General features: G+C 55.6%; 1 protein-coding gene across 2 annotated transcripts in view; it reads left to right on the top strand.

Annotated features, from left to right (window-relative positions):
* Positions 1-6556: 6556 nt before the first annotated feature.
* SLC4A3 (solute carrier family 4 member 3) overlaps positions 6557-19242 on the top strand; it is a 13733-nt gene continuing 1047 nt past the window's right edge. The window contains exons 1-21 of one of the 2 annotated variants that reach the window (XM_012802281.1): positions 6557-6612; positions 6973-7138; positions 7728-8005; positions 8144-8259; positions 8673-8872; positions 10411-10559; positions 10711-10891; positions 11368-11503; positions 11758-11941; positions 12333-12432; positions 12897-13081; positions 13723-13948; positions 14152-14370; positions 14784-14932; positions 15064-15258; positions 15675-15905; positions 16254-16343; positions 16794-16960; positions 17547-17800; positions 18373-18542; positions 18730-18903. In XM_012802281.1, coding sequence (XP_012657735.1) covers positions 6562-6612; positions 6973-7138; positions 7728-8005; positions 8144-8259; positions 8673-8872; positions 10411-10559; positions 10711-10891; positions 11368-11503; positions 11758-11941; positions 12333-12432; positions 12897-13081; positions 13723-13948; positions 14152-14370; positions 14784-14932; positions 15064-15258; positions 15675-15905; positions 16254-16343; positions 16794-16960; positions 17547-17800; positions 18373-18542; positions 18730-18903 — 3621 coding nt within the window. In that variant the 5' untranslated portion in view covers positions 6557-6561. Of the gene's footprint in view, positions 6613-6972; positions 7139-7686; positions 8006-8143; positions 8260-8672; positions 8873-10410; positions 10560-10710; positions 10892-11367; positions 11504-11757; positions 11942-12332; positions 12433-12896; positions 13082-13722; positions 13949-14151; positions 14371-14783; positions 14933-15063; positions 15259-15674; positions 15906-16253; positions 16344-16793; positions 16961-17546; positions 17801-18372; positions 18543-18729; positions 18904-19242 lie in introns of those variants that run through there. The other variant, XM_012802280.1, reaches the window with a different exon arrangement.

Below are 19242 nucleotides of genomic sequence, written 5' to 3'. Positions count from 1 at the left end.
GAATAGCTAGGACTACTGATACCTGCTGCAATGCTAGTTGGTTTTTCTATTTTCAGTAGAGATAGGGTCTTGCTTTTGCTCAGGCTGGCCTTGAACTCCTGAGCTCAGGTGAGCTGCTACGCCCAGCCTTAATTGTTGCTTCTTTATAGAGGGCATCTCTGACCCTGCCTCTGGAATGTTCTCTGGAACTGGACTCTTCCTTTGTGACATTTGCCATGTTTCATAATAAATTACATGTTCACTTGTTTGATGTCTGTAAGTTGCCCAAGGGCAGGAGCCATACTGGTTTATTTTTACCAATATACACACACCTGGCATAGAGTATAGAGTGATAGTGTCTCAGTTTACAAATATGGTACATGAAACATTATTTCCTAACATTTGCAAAACAGCTGAACTTTCCTTTGCAACCCCTAATCCCATGGGATTGGCAGGACTTCTGAGCCTCCTTGCTCTGCTCTCTGCATCTTGGGGAGTCTCTTGCTCCCCAAGTTGATGGGGAGGCCAAAGGGTATGCTGCTCTACCTGCTCCCAGCTTCTGGCCAAGGCAAGTATGTCCTTTTTGCTAATGCTCTTCCTCTTTTTTCCTTTACAAACCTTTCCTGGTTTCCTAAGGCTTTGGCTCTGGAAGAACAAAAGGCAGAAAGGCCTGTAGGCTATTTCTGCATTTTGTCCTACCCATGCCCCCAAACAACAAGAGGACCATGAAAGGACATAGATCCATATCTCAACACGCTGTCCTAACCACACATAAATCAGTAAGACTGGAGCTGGAGGGTGGGTTCGGCAGGGCTGAGAGAAACATCAGGGACAGTGGTGGTGTCTTGAGACTGGATTTGTTTCAAAGCTGAGTCCAGGCTTATTGAGCAACGTAGATTATGATGGGATAAGCCACTGAGGAGTAACAATGGGAGTAAAAAATAAGAATGATTCTTATTGAGCATCTATTCTGTGCCAACCACTGAACTGGTATTTTATATATGGCATCTCAAGCTTCAGAGTCTGAGCTCTTTCTCAGTGCCATGTTACCTCTCATGTAAAAATAAGTTCTTCCATAAGTCCAGTGATGAGCAAATGGCAGTGGGTGCTCTGCTCTAGAAAGAAGGGAAATACTTTTTGGGCAAGAATCTAAGTGACAACCTGAGGCTAGTTGAGCCCACACTCTACCATATTCTAGAAACTCTTTAGCCTGATAAATTATGATTACCAATGCAAAGATTGGTCCATTGGCTAAAGAGTGTTAGAATCAGGTGGAGGTAAAAGCCATTCTGGATTTCCCCTGCTGTCTTTGAGTTTGTGTTTGGCGTCTTTAATTTGGCTTTAAGGCTTATTAATCTTGTAAGTGTAACCCAACTTTCACTTATTTCATAAGTATGCATTTTGAGAATGCATTTGAGGACTTTTGGTACTTGTGTCACTTAGGTTTGCAGTAGGATTGAAACTTACATTTGTTGAACATTTACTACATGCTAGTCACTGTTCTAAATGCTTTACATGGATGAACTTGTTTCATCCTCTCAATGACCTTGTTATTGCCATTTTATAGATGGGGAATCTGAGGCCCAGGGAGGGTACATAACTTGCTCAAGATCATGCATTTATCAGTGACAGAGCTGGGCTATGAACTTGGGCTGCTTGGCTTCAGAGGTCTCAGGCTTAACTATTCCTGTGACGTGGACTTTAGTAGCAGGGAGTGAAACACATGTCTGGGAAGTTAGTGGTGTATTACAGTTTGTGCACATGGCACGGAAGGCTTAAAAGTTGCCAGAGGGCATCAAGACATGGCTATAGGAGGTGGTGGCTCACAGTGGTATGAGGGAAACCCTTGGGCCACTGTTTGGCCAGGCTGCTCCAGAGCCCTGGACCTTGAGTAAGTGACTTAAATTTTCTGAGCTTCATTTTCTTACCTGTCAAATGGGAAAAGATGCTCCACCTCAGCGCATTGGTGGGAGGAATTATTAGAATATGAACAACAGGGCAGTGACTGTGGCTCAGTGAGTAGGGCGCCAGCCCCTTATACCGAGGGTGGAGGGTTCAAACCCGGTCCTGGCCAAACTGCAACCAAAAAATAGCTGGGTGTTGTAGCGGGCACCTGTAGTCCCAGCTACTTGAGAGGCTGAGGCAAGAGAATCGCCTAAGCCCAAGAGCTGGAGGTTGCTGTGAGCTGTGATGTCACAGCATTCTACTGAGGGTGACAAAGTGAGACTCTGTCTCAAAAAAAAAAAAGGAATTTGAACAACGAAGTGGCTTGTAAGCTGGAAAGCATTAAATTTAAGGTGATGAAGCTGTTATCCTCAAAGAATGTAGATGATGAAGAATGACAAAGGAGTCATAAGAGAAGCAGGAGGTACTCAGGCCTGTTCAGACATCCTCTGCTAGTTCCCTGACGTCGGCACCACTAATGTCTGGTGGCTACTGAACTGGTGACCCAGACTCAGAGCCCATTTCCTTGATCTATCAGTCAGGATACCTGGCTGCAATCAACAGCTATTTTATGCTGGAAAGATGAAAAAGTGAATATCAGATCGTATTTTGGGGAGGAATAGATGGGGATAATGACCAGCCACAACATGAGAGGTTCCCTAGCAGCAACACTGTTATCGCTGCTCCTTCAAAGAGCTACTAGATTCTGACCCCCGCCCATGTTAACAGAAGCTCAAGTCCCCTTTGCACATAGCTCACTTCTGAATTCAGGTCTTGTGCAGGTGAGTCTGGTGGAACCCAGGTCAGTGTCTGGACGTGTGAGTTTTTTGGCTTCTACCTTGGCAAGAGAGGATTTATAAAGTAGGAAAGGACCAAAATGTAAAAGTGGGTTTTCAAAGACTCGGCTGGCCACATAATGATAAACATCTGCTACACTGGTCTAGTTCCCAACATGTTGGAACCCCAGACAGTGTCTCTAGGGAATGTCTGTGAGAGAATTCCACCCCAGAGGGCTCCTGGCCCCATCATGGGGAGCCTAGATTGTGTGCTTGTTTCTCCGAATCTGCTGGCATAGCAAGATGGCTTCTGCTCCCCTAGACATGATGAGTAGGCTGTGGTAGTGTGGCATGTACCAGACAAGCATCCTGGGGTGTGAACATGCAGGCCAGGAATGTTCCAGTCACGATGGACTGTGGGGAAGGGTATGAGGGGTGGCTGCTGATCCAAGCTGGCCTGCTGCTAGCCTCTGCCTGTCACCTTTCCTGTCACCATTTGCATGTCTAAGGACTCTGAGCTAGGAGCTGACACATAACTGGAATGCCTGTCCTTTGTAAATGCAAGGGGCACTCTTTTGTCATAGGAAGAAGACCCTGTTGGGAACACGCTGCAGGGGACTGACAATTACAGGTGCTCTGGAGGCAGGCTGTCAGGAGGTCTGAGCGGGCACAGTGACAGCATGCATTTATGCCTAATAGAATGAGCTGCTAGGAAACAACTGGTAGGTGTCAGCATCTCCCCCTACCTAGAAGGGGAGATGGACATGGTTTTAAAAGACCCTTTGAGGAGAGATTTTACTCCACCATCCCAGAAGGGTAGAAGATAGAGGAGGGTACTTGCAAGGATAGAGACCAAAGCTGCTAACTCTGAGGGGCGGAGGAGTCTCCATCTGAAAGAGGATGGGAGTCTAAGAGCTCCCAGGAGATGAGAACCTGTGCTCAGCATCCTCCCTGGGGGGCGGGGCCTCAGAGGGACAAGTCCTGTGATACCCTTATGGCATCTCAGGGTACAGGATGTACAGGGCCCAGTACACTGGGGTCCCTGATTGGCAAGACCCTCCTCAAGCTGTTTCAATATTAAAGTAGTTGCTGTCTGACTTCACAGGCTAGGAGAGAGGGGCTGAGACCATGTTAAGGGTAGATGACCAAAGAGCCCTCCTGCAATGCTCTTGACTGGGAAAGACACCAAGGCTCTTGTGTATCTGTAAGGAAGTGAAGGCCCCACCAAAAGAACACTCAAGGTAGAGACTCGGGTGAGCACCGTGGCTCACACCTGTAATCCTAGCACTCTGTGAGGCTGAGTGGAGGCCAACGGATTACTTGAGCTCAGTTTATACCAGCCTGAGCAAGAGCAAGACTCCATTTCTACTATAGAAAAAAAAAAGGTGGCACTTGTGGCTCAAAGGAGTAGGGTGCTGGCCCCATATACTGGAGGTGGCAGGTTCACACCCAGCCCCGGCCAAAAACTGCAGGAAAAAAAAAAAACAAACAAACTAGCTGGGTGTTGTGGTGGGCACCTGTACTCCCAGCTACTCAGGAGGCTGAGTCAAGAGGATTGCTTGAGGCCAAGAGTCTGAGTTTGCTGTGAGCTGTGATGGTACAGCCTCTAGCCAGGGTGACAGAGTGAGATGTCTCAAAAGAAAAAATAATGGAGACTTGGAACCAAGTCCCCCAGCTCAGGATTGGGATGGGGTATTAATTTTCCATGGTTGCTGCAATACAGTGCCACAAACTAAGTGGCTTGAACAAATTTACTGTGTCATAGTTCTGAAGGCTCTGGAAATCCAACATAAAGCTGTGTGCAGGGCTGAGCTCCCTTAGAAAAGGCTAGGGAAGGATTTTTCTCAGGCCTCTCTCCTAGTTGCTGGTAGTTCCTTGGGTTGTGACAGCAGAACTCTGTCTTCACAAGGTGTCTTCCCTGAGGGTGTGTGTCTCTGTCCATATCTCCCCCTTGCTGTAAGGACACCAGACATACTGGAGAAGGAGTCCACCCTCACCACAGCATGACCTTAATGTCTCAAGGATGCTGTTTACAAATAAGGGCACATTCTGAGGTAGGGAGAGTTTAGGATTTTAACATAGGAGTTTTGGGGGACACAATTTAACTCCTAACAGACAGGTCTCACACTGAGTTTTGGGGCACATGTCACATGCTCTGTCTATGCACAGCTGACTTCCATGCTGGGGCTCGCCCTGTGAGACTGGGAAGACAGCACATCTCTTTCAGTGAAAGTGGCCTGCAGTGGTTTGATGGCTGTGGCTCAGACAGTCACCTTCCATACCCAGTCTACTTCCCCACTGTGACCATGGCAGTTTAAAAGGCCTCCTTGACTGTCTATAGTAATAGCTACCCCTATTATTATGCCTGAGATGGAGAGGGCCTCCCTAGCACAGGACCGGGAACACAAGGCATAGTGTGTGTCCAACAGATCCTAGTTTTCTCTGCCTCCTCCTCCTAGCAAGGCTTTGCATATAGAAATCTTGGGGCACCACCAGCCATGTACACCAAGGCAGGTGGGTTGAACCCGGCCTGGGGCTGCTAAACAACGACAACTGCAAAAGAAAGAAAATCTTGGGTTTAGCTGAGAACCAGATGGGAGCAGAGGTCAGAGAGGGTAAAGCACCCAAGGTCACATGCCTGTCACTCCTTCTCTCACCCCCTCAAGTTGGCTTTCCTTCTTGGCCTGGCCATTCTACCTTCTCCTGCCCATGGGCACCATCACCAGTTTCATCCTCTTAGATCTGTGCTGAGTATTCAGGAATGTGGCTTCAACAGATGTGTATTGAGGGACTGTTCTGGGCCTGGCCTTGAGCTAGGTGCCCAGTTTCATTGATACTAGGGGAGGGTCCAATTGGGGTCCAGTGGCTCTCCTCAAAGACCTTTGCTCTTGGAAAATGTGCGGTGACCTCAAGGTGGTGGGAGGAAGAGGGGGAGGAAATGTGGAAGCTGAGCCACAGAATCTTAAAGTTGGATGAACTTTGAAACAGCCATATTGCAAGCCCCTCTGGCTACAAATGGAGAAACTGAGGCACCGGTAGGGAGGTAATGTGTCAAGGTCAAATATTGGGTGGTGCCCAGCAGTGGCAGCTGGGCCTCTGAGGGACATAGATGATAATGAAACTAAAGGGGGAGGTAGTGGGCGCTTCCACGTGTCTGAGCTCTCTGCCCAGGGTGGAGGGTCTTCTGTCTGCGAAGGGGGTCTCCTCCAGGGCTCTTGAGGGGAGGCTGAGCACAAGGTCGGGGAGTGAAATTGGGGGATTGTGGGAGTTGAGGGCCGTGCACCCGCCCCCAGCAATGCGTGGGTCGCCTGGAGAAGGGACGTGTGGGCAAGTGGGGTCCTGCGGGGCCCGCGCGTGGGGGCCGCGCCTGCCGGGGCGGGGTGAGTCACAGCCCGCCCGCTCCCATTGTGCGGCCGGCGGCGGCGGCGGCGGCGGAGGTGCGGAGCGAGGAGGTGGAGCCGCTGGCTGCGGGCTCCGGCGCCTGCGTCTGCCCGCCAGCCTGGCTTTGCGCGGCGAGGAGCGGACTGGAGCCCGCGGCCGCGCTACAGAGCGGGAGGGGAAGGACATGGGGCGCGGCAGCCCTCCCAGTCCTCGCAGGCTCCGGAGCCCCGAGGTACCGCGGGGCGGGGCGCGGCACGCCGGGCAGGGCAGGGAGGAGGGCCCGTGCTGCCCCGGGCGTGGCAGGGCCTCCGAGGGCGATCGGGCCAGACTCGAGGATCGGCTCCGATGCTGGGGGCGCCAGATCCTGATCCCTCCCTTTCCCCCCAGGGCTCCCCACTAGGCCCCTGCAGCAACCCCTGCTTCTCCCCCGGCGCTCGGGGCCCTTAGTGAGCGAGAGCCTCCCAAAGCCGTCTCCCCGGCCATGGCTAACGGAGTGATCCCGCCGCCCGGGGGCGCCTCCCCCCTACCCCAGGTGATTGATGCGCGCGGGGGTTGTAGGATCTGGGGAAAGAAAAGGGGGAGAGCCGCTAAGGAGGGGAGAGGCGACCTCTGGCCGACCCTGGGACCTCCCCACCCCAGATCTGGGGAGGGAGCTTGGCTGAGGGGTATAGAAAATGGGGTAAGCTATTGATACTCAGATTTGTGCCTCCCTGAGGCGTGGAGAAGGTGGTTTCTGGGATGCAGACCCCGGCTGGGGAGGGGGTGCTCATAGGGAAGGGGATGGATAATGAGGGAGCCTGCTGGGACCCCACCCAATCTAGTGCTTGGAGTTGGAGCAAGTGTGGGGTGCTCACAGGTCAGGGTCCTTAGGAGAGGTTGTTTGGGCCTGCAGGTCCGGGTGCCCTTGGAGGAACCCCCTCTGGGTCCAGATGTGGAGGAGGAAGATGATGACTTGGGCAAGACCTTGGCTGTGAGCAGGTTTGGGGACCTCATCAGCAAGCCCCCAGCCTGGGACCCGGAGAAGCCCAGCCGTAGCTACAGCGAGCGGGACTTCGAGTGTGGGTAGCCTGGGGACCCCTAGTGTGGCCGCCCTCACCACCATCATTTTCATCGCCACCATCACTTCGCTCACCACCTCCAGCTTGGTCACCCAGTACCATCCTGTGCTGGACACTGTGCTGGACTCTGCTGGGCCACCATGCCATGTTAAGTCATCCTGCCTCCCTCACCCATCGCCTGTCCTGCTGCCAGGGGAGCCGGGGGCCCCAGACCAGGGGGATCTAGGGAGATGGGCCTAGGTCCACTCTCTGTGACCTTCGTCTCCACCCTGTCCCTGCTCACTTTCTTCTTTCCTGTCACCTTGGCTTCTCTCAGCTCTTCCAACTCTGCCTTTTCCCTCCCTGCTGTGTCACATGGTCCCCCTCAGCCCCTTTCATGACCTTCCCCCTCCCATCACTTCTTCCCCCACTCTGCCCGTCTTGCCAATGACAGGCATGTGGACACAGGTGTTTTTGGGGGGCTGGTCCTGGAGGAAGGCCTAGGGTGCCCTTGTTTGAGGCCTCGAGCTAGAATAAGGTGTGTGTCCCTTGGGTGGGGAGGGTCCCCCTTCTGCTGCGGGGGCCCCAACTGGCTCTCCTGCGCCCTCAGTTCACCGGCACACATCCCACCACACCCACCACCCGCTCTCCGCGCGCCTGCCTCCACCCCACAAGCTGCGGCGGCTGCCCCCCACCTCTGCCCGGCATACTAGGAGGAAGAGGAGGAAGGAGAAAACCTCCGCACCCCCCTCTGAGGGGACCCCTCCGATCCAGGAGGAGGGGGGAGCTGGAGTGGATGAGGAGGAGGAAGAAGAGGAGGAAGAGGAAGGGGAATCAGAGGCAGAACCTGTGGAGCCCCCACCCTTGGGGTCTCCCCAGAAAGCAAAGGTAGGGCTCTGCCCCTGGGAGGGCTACGGAGGGGAGGGAGGAGGACATGGGAGGGGCCCTGGGTGAGGCTGAGTGGGGGGTTACTGGCTGAGTGGTAGGTTGGGGCAGGGGTCCAGGGCACATTCTGTTTGCCTGCAGTTCTCCATTGGAAGTGATGAGGATGACAGTCCAGGCCTTGTGGGGAGGGCTGCCTTCATCAAGCCCCTGTCCTCGATGGGTCCACGCTCTGACAAGAGCCCCCAGCACTTGGTCAGGTACTGGCCCCAGCCCAAAGCTGTAGGAACCAAGGTTCCTGGCAGTCACCTCCTTTCCAACCCTGAGGAGTATCTCGGCTCTGACCAGAGAGTTGGGGGGCTGGCTTCCTATCCACATGATTTACAAGGAGGAGAGGACAAGAGGAGAGAAAAAGCACAGAGCTGGGAAGTTAGTTCTCTAGGAAGGACCATTAGAGTGAAGAGGAAGAAGGGGAGAAGGGTGGAAGGAGGGACCAGGGGACAGGATAAGATGGGAAGGGGCAGCCCAGGTGAGTGTCTTTTCCTGCCCAGGAGGGATCTGTGTCTCATGCTCAGGGGTCCCTCCATTCCAGGCCCACCTCAGGCTAGGGGAAGGTAAGGGAACCTACTAACCTGGCCCTGTCAAGTTCAAGACTGCCGCGTTGCCTCCTCAGCTCCCCCAGCCCCCGGGCCCGGGTCTCCCGAGTTGCTGGGGAGAAGAGCCGACCCTGGAGCCCATCAGCCAGTTATGACCTGCGGGAGCGACTGTGCCCAGGCAGTGCCCTGGGCAACCCAGGTGGTCCAGAGCAGCAGGTGCCCACCGATGAGGCGGAGGCCCAGATGCTGGGCTCTGCGGACCTGGATGACATGAAGAGTGAGTGTGGCAGCACCCGCGGCCCACTTTAAGCTCTCCCTGACCCAAGACTGAGTTCCCTCTGCGGTATCCCTGTCTGCTGGAATGTGGTCAGTGACAGGGAGCTCACTACCTTACCAAGCCACTCTCTGATTGCCAGGGCTGAGATTTTTCTTTCTGACCTCTACTCTTGGTCCTGATTCTGTCCTCTGAGCCACCCCCAGAATAAGTCAGCCTCATCTCCGACATCATTATATGCCCCTCCTGAAGGCACTTTTTCTCAGGGTAGACTCTTGTCCCCTGGCTCTTTACTCCCCTCCAATCTAGCCCCTGAGTCTCAGCCACTCTTCTAGGCCTTGCTTCTTCCTGTGTCCAGGGCCCCTCACTCCTGTCCCACCACCCTTGGCTGGGCCTGGCTGTGATCTCGGCACATTCCTTCCATGTTATCAGTGCCCTGGTTTCTGTGCCACCTGTCATCACTCATGGGGCTCTATGCCCAGGCCAGGGGCATCACTGATTCGCCCTCCTCCTCCTCAGAGCCACAGTGTGTGTGGGCGGGGTGGGGGAGGGGAGGGCTTTGAGCTTAGTACGTCATGGAAAGTTGCCAGGGCCTGAGGACAGGGACAGGAACAATCCGATGGCAGCAGCAGCCGCGGGATTGGGGGGGTCAGGGGAGGGTGTGTTTACAGACCCAGAGTGGGACGTGGGGACGCGGGGAGTCAGGGTCAGGAGTCCTCGCCACCTCTAGCCACCTCTAGCTCTGGTTGGACAGAGACCACTCCTTTCTGGGCTCCCACCTGGCAAGGGACCCAGGGTTCTGGGAGGGAGTAGGGGTTGAGGCCTTGGCTGTCAGGGGGATGACGAGTCTGCTGGAGGTCACAGAGCCCAATGGGGCACTGAGCCCTGGGCCCGGGAACACCAAAGGCCAGAGCCATGGTAGGGATCCAGTCCCCAGCCCTCGAGACTCGCTGGCCTCGGAGGACTTGGAGATGTTTGTGTTGGACTTGGAGGACCGTGGCCTGTGGGAGCCCATCAGGGGCCTGCTGAGCCCCACGGCAGGGGCACTAGCTTGTGAGTAATGGGGCCTGGCCTTTCCCCAGCCACTGGCTTGGGGAGGTGCAGGTGGGAGCAAGGGAGAGAAGCCCTGCCTGAGTCTGGTGGGCTTTGTACCTAGAGTATGGGGACATGGTTGCCAGAGAGAAGGTACAGAAAAAATGTTGGGGGTTTGTGCCTTGGTGTCAGTTGTGGGCCCCAGAGTGGGGCAGTGGCCATAGCAACTGCTAAAAGATTTTGCTGGGCCTGTGGATTGAGTTGGGCTCTGCCTTTTTATTGCATTTTGGCTAATGGTCCTGTGTGTGACTTTGGGCTAGTTTCTCCTTCTGAGTTTCAACCTTCTTAATCAATGAAATGGCCATGTTGGATTATGCTGTCCCATTGGCGTGCCCCCCCGCGCCCCCCACCCCACCATGGCCCTCATCAACTAGACAGACTGGGCAGAGCAGGGGGCTGGAGAGGCCCTACCTGGACCCCTGAGACTGCCAAGCCCACCTTTTCTGCAGGTCACCGGCTGGAGGACAATCCTGGAGTGCGCCGGCACTTAGTGAAGAAGCCGTCCCGGACACAGGGTGGGAGGACCAGCCCCAGTGGCCTAGCCCCCATTCTGCGCAGGAAGAAGAAGAAAAAGAAACTGGATCGGAGGCCCCATGAGGTCCAGGATGCGGGGGGTGGTGGGCCTATGGCTTCCTCATAGCCCTTAGCCCAGAGTCCTCATTTCCCCCACTCCCACCTGTCCTACCTCATGCCCGCTAGGCCCTTACCCTTGGCACCCACCACGCCCTCACCCTTGGCACACACCACAGGTGTTTGTGGAGCTGAATGAGTTGATGCTGGACCGCAATCAGGAGCCCCACTGGCGGGAGACGGCCCGCTGGATCAAGTTTGAGGAAGACGTGGAGGAGGAGACGGAGCGCTGGGGGAAGCCGCATGTGGCCTCACTCTCCTTCCGCAGCCTTCTTGAGCTCAGGAGGACCATTGCCCATGGTAGGACCCTCAGGCCTGGCCTGGGCTGTAGGCTTTCTTCAGGGCTGCAGAGCTTGGCCTATGGCAGGGTGCTCAGCTCCCAGGGCTTATACCTGGGGTCCCGGACCCAGGGGGGATCCAGCTGCCACTGGGGGGCTATGGAGTCCAGTTGCCTGAGCAGTCCATAGCTCTGAGGGGTAAGACTATGCACCAGTGACCAGTACTGTACCTTGTGTGGGTAGGTGCTGAGCCCACATACAGTAAATGAACAAATGACCTCCCCTTACTTGGCGAGATGGGGCCGTGCCCTTGCTCTTATGCCCTGTTTTCATACCTCGCTCCCTAGCTGGCCCTCAGCAGTATGGAGCTGTGTATCTGCCTGGTGCATTGGGTGCTTTGCTCACCCAGCACATTCGCCTGTCCCTGGAGCAAGGCAATATGCACAGTGGTTTTTCCTATCTGATGGGACTGTGCCTTTCCCCTGCCTGTGCCCCTAGGAGCTGCCCTCCTGGACCTGGAACAAACCACCCTGCCAGGCATTGCACACCTCGTAGTGGAGACCATGATTGTGTCTGACCAGATCCGGCCGGAGGACAGAGCCAGCGTCCTGCGAACCCTGCTACTGAAACACAGGTGCCAGGGTGGGGCACCAGGAGGGGCCTGCCTGGACCACTGCCCTTCTTGGCATGGTCTCTTCAAGTGACTCCCCGCCTTTGCTTACACAGTGATGGGAAGCTCGCTTGTCTCCCATCCTTCAACAGCTCGGGTTGTTAGAAAGTCTGAGGCAGAGGGGATAGAGGACTTAACCCTCCATTCTTATCTCCTTGTGATCCTCATCTACCACGAGCCTCTCTTAACCTACTGTGCCCCACTCTTCCCTTCTCTAGCCATCCCAACGATGACAAGGATAGTAGCTTCTTTCCCCGAAACCCATCAAGTTCTAGTGTGAACTCAGTCTTGGGGAATCATCACCCAGCCCCCAGCCATGGCCCTGATGGAGTAGTGCCCACTATGGCTGATGACCTGGGGGAGCCAGCCCCACTCTGGCCGCATGACCCTGATGCCAAGGAGGTCAGTGGCCTTGCTCTGACTTGGGTGAGGGGACTGAGTGGGTGCCAGTTGTAGTCAAGGTCCTTGACGATGTCATTCAGTGGGTTGGGAAGGTTGGATGCCTGGCACATGCTAGGCAGGTGGGGACCCTATAGGAGGTGTGAATGCCATGATGGGTAGACCCCTGGGGGCATCTAAACACCCAGATGAGGCTGAGGTGGTGGTAGGGGATGTAGAGGAGAGGTACAGATCTCAGGCAGCTTCTCTTCCAATGTGGGGTTATAATACCAACAGCCTGACCAGGCTGTGGAGGGGGAAGGCAGGGCCAGATCCTAGTCTGGAGCGGGGGATGGGAGAGCCTGCCATGGCCTCCAGTCTGGGTCCCAGCCCTATTCCAGTTCTGCGTCCTCAGAAGCCCCTCCATATGCCTGGGGGAGACAGTCACCGGGGGAAAAGCCTAAAGCTGCTGGAGAAGATCCCTGAAGATGCTGAGGCCACCGTTGTGCTTGTGGGTGAGGAGGGCCGCGCGCTGGGGGCAGAGTCTGCAGAGTGTGTGCCTCTACCAGTGGCCTGCTTGTCTGGAACGCTGGCCTGGAGGCTGCCTCTTCCATCTTCAGGTCCCCTCCTTGCCCCTGTGCCCCTCACAGGCTGTTTTATCCCTAGTCCTTTCTTTCCCTGTCCCCTGCCTGCTTCCTGTCCAGATTTCTGTTATCTTGGAATGATGCTAGTATATATATAACCATTTTGAGAATTAGAAAAGAGCAACCCTTCTTTAATACCCTTAATTTCTATCTGTTGGTAGATTGTAATTAATACACAATCTGTAAACACATACATAAATAGGGCCTTTTTTTTTGGTGGGTAGTGCACAATCTGCTGAACTATACATGATAGCCCCATATATCCCCAGGGTCCTCGAGGGCCTGCCTGGACTGCTCCCCTTTGCCCAGTGGCCTGTGTCTTGCTTTTCCCCCAGGCTGTGTACCTTTCTTAGAGCAGCCAGCCGCAGCCTTTGTGCGGCTGAGTGAGGCTGTGCTCTTGGAGTCCGTGCTTGAGGTTCCTGTGCCTGTCCGCTTCCTCTTTGTGATGCTGGGGCCCAGCCACACCAGCACCGACTATCATGAGCTTGGGCGCTCCATCGCCACCCTTATGTCTGACAAGGTTGGGCTCTGGCTGGACTCTCTAGGCCTATTCCCTGGGCCCTGCTTGTTCCCTGTTCCCCTCATTGCCACAGTGGTGCACAGGTGCTAGAGGCCTCCCCTGGTTGGAGGCCATGCCCTGGAGGGTGGTGGTGGGGAGCTGTTGGTCCAGGGGAGAAGACAGAGTGCCCTGGGCTGGGGCTGTGGGAGAGGGTGGTGACATATGGGGCAAAACCCAGACCTCAAAGCTTTGGGTGTGACATAAGACTTGAACTGGATATGCTGGCTTCTCCTGGGATGGGATAGGAGGGTCATCTAGCCAGGGGCAATATTCAGAATATTTATCGACCTATAGGACGTGGGTACTGTCCAGTCAGAAGGTTTTGGAGGCCTTTGTTATACCAGGTGTTACCCCTTTAATTGCTGCCTGTGGTAACGTCTGGAGCCTCCCAGAGGCACAGAGGGCATCCTGGGGTTGAGGCCAGTGGCTGCTTGTGGGCCTGCAGGGATGTGTGTCAGTATTTCAATTACCTATACTGCTGGGCTGGACCAGCATATATGGCTGAATATCTACTGAGCCTCTAGCTCTGTGACCTGGCACCTCTTCCCTGAAGCCCTTCTCTCAGAGGCTTCTGAGAGTCATGGGCCTTCTGTCACCCCCAGCTATTTCATGAGGCTGCCTATCAGGCTGATGACCGGCAGGACCTCCTGAGCGCCATCAGCGAGTTCCTGGACGGCAGCATTGTGATCCCCCCATCTGAGGTGGAGGGCCGTGACCTGCTGCGCTCCGTGGCTGCCTTTCAGCGCGAGCTGCTGAGGAAGCGGCGGGAGCGTGAACAGACCAAAGTTGAGATGACCACCCGGGGTGGCTACACAGCTCCCGGGAAAGGTCAGACCCTTGGGGGCTGAGTCCTCCCAACACCACACATTCCCCCATCCCAGGGCCCTAAGGCTGTGACCCTGGCTCTGAGTCCTTTGTGTGGCTTTATATTCCTGACCCCACGTCTCGGCCATGTCCCAGGCTGTAGTGGACTGAGCCCGGGCCTCTGTGAAGGAGGGAGGGTTGTGTTCCAGCAGCCTCTTATTCCCTAGAGCTGTCTTTGGAGTTGGGGGGCTCCGAGGTGACCTCTGAAGATGACCCCCTGCTGCGGACGGGCTCAGTGTTTGGGGGGCTTGTGCGAGATGTGAAGCGCCGGTACCCACACTACCCCAGTGACCTGCGGGACGCTCTGCACTCCCAGTGTGTGGCCGCCGTACTCTTCATCTACTTTGCAGCCCTCAGCCCTGCCATCACCTTTGGGGGCCTGCTAGGTGAGGCACCAGGGCTTGAAGAGTTGAGGGTTGCCTATGTCATTCTGGGTGCTCAGTGTCACCTGCAGGGTTTCTGGGTCAAAGTATCCCAGTGGGATCCCAATTTGATCCCAGGGGGATCACTTTGGGGACCAGTGGTTAGAGGGGCTAGGAAAAGCGTGAGAACTCAGGGATCTCAGGAATCACTTTTGGGAGGTTACAAAGTAGGAGGGGGTGGGAGAGGTGTGAAGGGTAGGTAACACTGATCCTTTTGGGGGCTAGTGGGAAGATGCTGGGAGGAGCAGGGTGGGGAGGGGGCCCTGTCTTGTTCTGGGTGGCTGCTGTTGGGGGTCTCAGTTTAGAATGAGCTGGATGAGGAAGGGGGCAGGTGGAAAGAGCCAGCCAGGGCCACCTTGCTGGCTTGCCTGCCCCAGGAGAGAAGACCGAGGGGCTGATGGGCGTGTCCGAGCTGATTGTGTCCACGGCTGTGCTTGGTGTTCTCTTCTCTCTGCTGGGGGCCCAGCCACTGCTTGTGGTTGGCTTCTCTGGGCCACTCCTTGTCTTTGAGGAAGCCTTCTTCAAGGTGAAGCCTTGCCCTGCCCGTCCCTCCAGCCCTGTGCCCTTCCTTGCCAGGGTTCTTCCTTGTCCTCCCTCGAGTTCACGGCTGCTCATGGTGCTGGGCACTGTGGGTAACCAGCCCCTTCCTACTGCCAGTTCTGCCGAGCCCAGGACCTGGAGTACCTCACTGGCCGGGTGTGGGTTGGCCTTTGGCTTGTGGTCTTCGTCCTTGCCTTGGTGGCTGCTGAAGGCAGCTTCCTGGTCCGGTACATCTCGCCTTTCACCCAGGAGATCTTTGCCTTCCTCATCTCACTCATTTTCATCTACGAGACCTTCCACAAGCTCTACAAGGTAGAGGTCCAGAGGGTCTTGGGGTGGACAAGATGGGGGGTGGGAGGGGTAGAGGGGACAGGTAGAGGACTCTGCTGGGTGTGGGTGTAGGGTGTTGGGGACACCCCAGGCTGCATCTGAGCTGAGGGAAAGGGAATCAAGGCCCAGAGGGCACCAGACCAAGGATCCAGGCACCCGGGTGGGGGCATGGAGATGAAGATACCCCTGCACAGGTATGTGATAGAGTTGGGGGGGGGTGTTGCCAGGTGTCAGGTGCTGAGGACAGAATTGCAGTGATGAGGTCTTTGGGCTACCTTTTGTAGAGGGCTATTCTCTGTTCAGGTATGTGAGGGCCACCCTGTCCCCCTCGGGTGTACCGATGATGGTGATGGTCACTGGCTCAGGTGAGTGATAAGGCATCCTTGTTATCCACACAGGTGTTCACAGAGCACCCACTGCTGCCATTCTACCCCCCAGAGGAGGCTCCAGAGGGGGCATTGGAGGCTGGTCTGGAGCTGAATGGGAGTGCCCTGCCCCCCACAGAGGGACCACCGGGCCCGAGAAACCAGCCCAATACAGCTCTACTGTCCCTTATCCTCATGCTTGGGACCTTCTTCATCGCCTTCTTTCTGCGCAAGTTTAGGAACAGCCGCTTCCTGGGGGGCAAGGTGTGTGGCTGCTGGGTGTGGAGCTCCTGTGGGTCCCCTCAAGTCCTGCTCCACAGAGAGGCTGTTCCCCTTCTCCTTGGTCCACCTGTGGACCAAACAACATCTGGGCAGTCCTTACCCCATGGGAGTAAGCCTTACCCCCCAGGGGGGTAAGCAACAAGTTGCTTCCTGGGGTCTTCTTGCTCTTCACTCAGAGAAATGCCTTCCCAGGCTGCCCTGGCACTTGTGCGGTTTCGAGTGGTGGGTGTGGGGAATTCTGGCTCCAGCTTGGGCCCAGGAAGGATCAGGGGCATCCTGCTGACCTCACCTCCACTATCTGCTCCCTTGTGCTGACTGGGCCCACTCAAGGCTCGCCGCATCATTGGGGATTTTGGCATCCCCATCTCCATTCTGGTGATGGTCCTGGTGGATTACTCTATCACAGACACCTACACACAGGTGAGTGAGCCCCAGCCCTCGGCAATGGGTTCTCCCCCCAGAGCCAGGAGAGGGAGCCCATGTCATTGCCTCTCAGAGTCAGGATACCTGGGTTCTCCTAGTTGGAGTGGCCAAGGTGGGGTGGCTGGGGTTCCCACAAGCTGCCTGTGATTCCTAATGAAGAATCCTAGAGGAGGAGGTGTGAGGCTGGGGGCCAGAATGACAGGTCTCCCCACAACAGGTCCCCAGCAGCTCTGGGGTTCAGGGAGAAGGTACTTCTTTCCCTGTCCCCTGTCAGACCCTTGCAGGGACAGTGAACTTCTGGAGGATTCAAAACTAATTTTTCCCAAACCTGTTCACACCTGAATTTCTGGTCTTGAGGCCACAGTGTGTGGTGGGAGCAGCTGCTGCAGGGACACCCTAGTGTGGGGAGGCTGTGTCCCTGAGTCCAGTCTCCCTTTCTGCCTGCAGAAGCTGACAGTGCCCACGGGGCTCTCGGTGACCTCTCCTGATAAGCGCACATGGTTCATCCCACCCTTGGGCAGTTCCCGTCCTTTCCCGCCCTGGATGATGGTGGCAGCGGCAGTCCCTGCCCTCCTGGTCCTCATCCTCATCTTCATGGAGACTCAGATCACAGCGTGAGAGGGCTGGGGGTGGGATGGGGGGCGCATCCCTGACTCTTTGGCTTGGTTCCAGGGTGACAGCAGGGACATCATTATCATGATGGGGGTGCTGGGTTGTCAGGAGCCTGTGGCAGGCTTTGAGGAAGGGCAGATGTGTCAGGGAAGGAGCTGAGGGTAGTGGGTTGGGGGGAGGGCATGGTCTCATTGTGGTGGGTTGACAAGATGTACATCTGTCACATCTACTGTCTGCAGGGGGTGCCTGACAGTCCTTGGGCTTCTCTGGCAGTGTGTTCTCTCACCCAGGGATGCTCATATGTGTCTCATTTTGGTTAAACCACAAGAACGTGGTGAGATCTGGCATCTGGCTTTTGTGGTGCTTTAAATATTCACAGTATGAGAATTTGGCTCAAATTTGCTTTAATGTGAGAACTTCAATTTGGGAACTTGAAAGAGGAGGCTGGCAGGCCCTGGGAGAAATGTTGTCTGCGCAGCCTCACCAAGCCCCCACCATCCCACCTCTACATGCATGCCTGTTGCTATCCCTGTGCCCATCCTGCCACCAGTCTGCGTGGCCAAGTAGCACCACCTGCACTCTCTGCAGGCTCATCGTCAGCCAGAAGGCACGGAGGTTGCTCAAAGGCTCCGGCTTCCACCTCGACCTGCTTCTGATTGGCTCCCTGGGGGGGCTCTGTGGGCTGTTTGGGTTGCCCTGGCTCACAGCTGCCACCGTCCGCTCAGTCACCCATGTCAACGCACTGACAGTGATGCGTACTGCCATCGCACCTGGCGACAAGCCCCAGATCCAGGAGGTGCGGGAGCAGCGGGTCACCGGGGTGCTCATTGCCAGCCTTGTGGGTGAGAGCCCGGCTTCTGCCTGCACACCTGGTGCGAGGGACCCCTTGGCCCTAGATCTTCTCTCCATTCCAGGCTTGACCCAAGTCCCTTCTGAATCCCCCAGCATGTCATGTCTAACCCTTGTTCTGAGCCCCATACCTGCTTCCCTACATTCCCTGAGCCCTTTCTTCCCCCAGTCCTTCCATTTCTCTGTCTCACTCCCTCCTCTCTTGTTCATGGGGATGAGACCACGCTGATCAGTCTGATGGGTACAGGTCCGCCCCACACCAGACCTGTTCATCCTTACAGAAGTTGCCTGAGGGGGCAGGTAGGCCTGTGTCACCCCTTCCAGGCCTGTCAGTCCTCATGGGGGCTTCTTAAGGGGATAGGTGGGCCTGTGTCACCTCCAGTCCTGTCCATTCTCATGGAGGCTTCTCAAGGGGGTAGGTGGGCCTGTGTCACCTCCTCCAGTCCTGTCTATCTTCATGGGGAATGCTTCATGGGGGCAGGCGGGCCTATATCATCTCATCTAAGCCTATCTATTGTCAAGGGGACATCTGAGGGATCAGGTGGGCCTGTGTCACCTCTTCCAGGCCTGTCCATTGTCATGGGGGCTGTGCTGCGTCAGATCCCATTGGCTGTGCTTTTTGGAATCTTCCTATATATGGGGGTCACATCGCTGTCTGGTATCCAACTGTCTCAGCGTCTGTTGCTCATCCTCATGCCAGCAAAACACCATCCTGAGCAGCCCTACGTGACCAAGGTAGGGCCAGGAAGCATTGGAGGGGGTGACAGAGTAATGGGGAGGGCTTCCAGAGGGGTCCCTGGGCCAGAGGTGGACAGGATGAATAGGTAGGGTTAAGTTGGGATCTGGAGAGCTAGGGTCCCAAAGATGTGGGTGGGAGCAGGCTGAGGTGCTGTGTGGTGAGGCTGGGCGGCCGTTTCCCCAGGTGAAGACGTGGCGGATGCATCTGTTCACCTGCATCCAGCTGGGCTGCATCGCACTGCTCTGGGTGGTCAAGTCCACAGCAGCCTCACTCGCCTTTCCCTTCCTGCTGCTGCTCACTGTGCCTCTGAGGCACTGCCTTCTGCCCCGGTTCTTCCAAGACAGGGAGCTGCAGGCGGTAAGGGGTGGTGGCTTGTAGCAGCAGTATTGGGGTGGATGGGCGCTGGGTTTTAGTCTCTGCTGGGCCATCTGCTAGTTGTGTGACCTTAGGCAAGTTCTTTCACCTTCTAAAATCTTATTTTCATTTGTATAATGCGGGCAATAATATATTCTCCCTTAGAGGTCTATTGGGGGGATTAAATATGAATTCAGGTAAAGGCCTTAGGATGGTAGAAGAGGAATCTCAGGGCTGCTGCAGGCAGCTATGCAGGTAGTACCCTGGCCAAAAAGGAGTGAGGTAACACTAAAACCCATCCTGAGCTTGTTTTTGTCAGCAAGAGGAAAAGACATCTTTTTT

The sequence above is a fragment of the Otolemur garnettii genome, unplaced genomic scaffold, assembly GCF_000181295.1.
Source record: "Otolemur garnettii isolate 467f Iridium unplaced genomic scaffold, OtoGar3 scaffold00013, whole genome shotgun sequence".
Classification (NCBI taxonomy): domain Eukaryota; kingdom Metazoa; phylum Chordata; class Mammalia; order Primates; family Galagidae; genus Otolemur; species Otolemur garnettii.
Note: the sequence above shows the minus strand (reverse complement) of the source record. Positions and strands in the feature narration are given on the sequence as shown.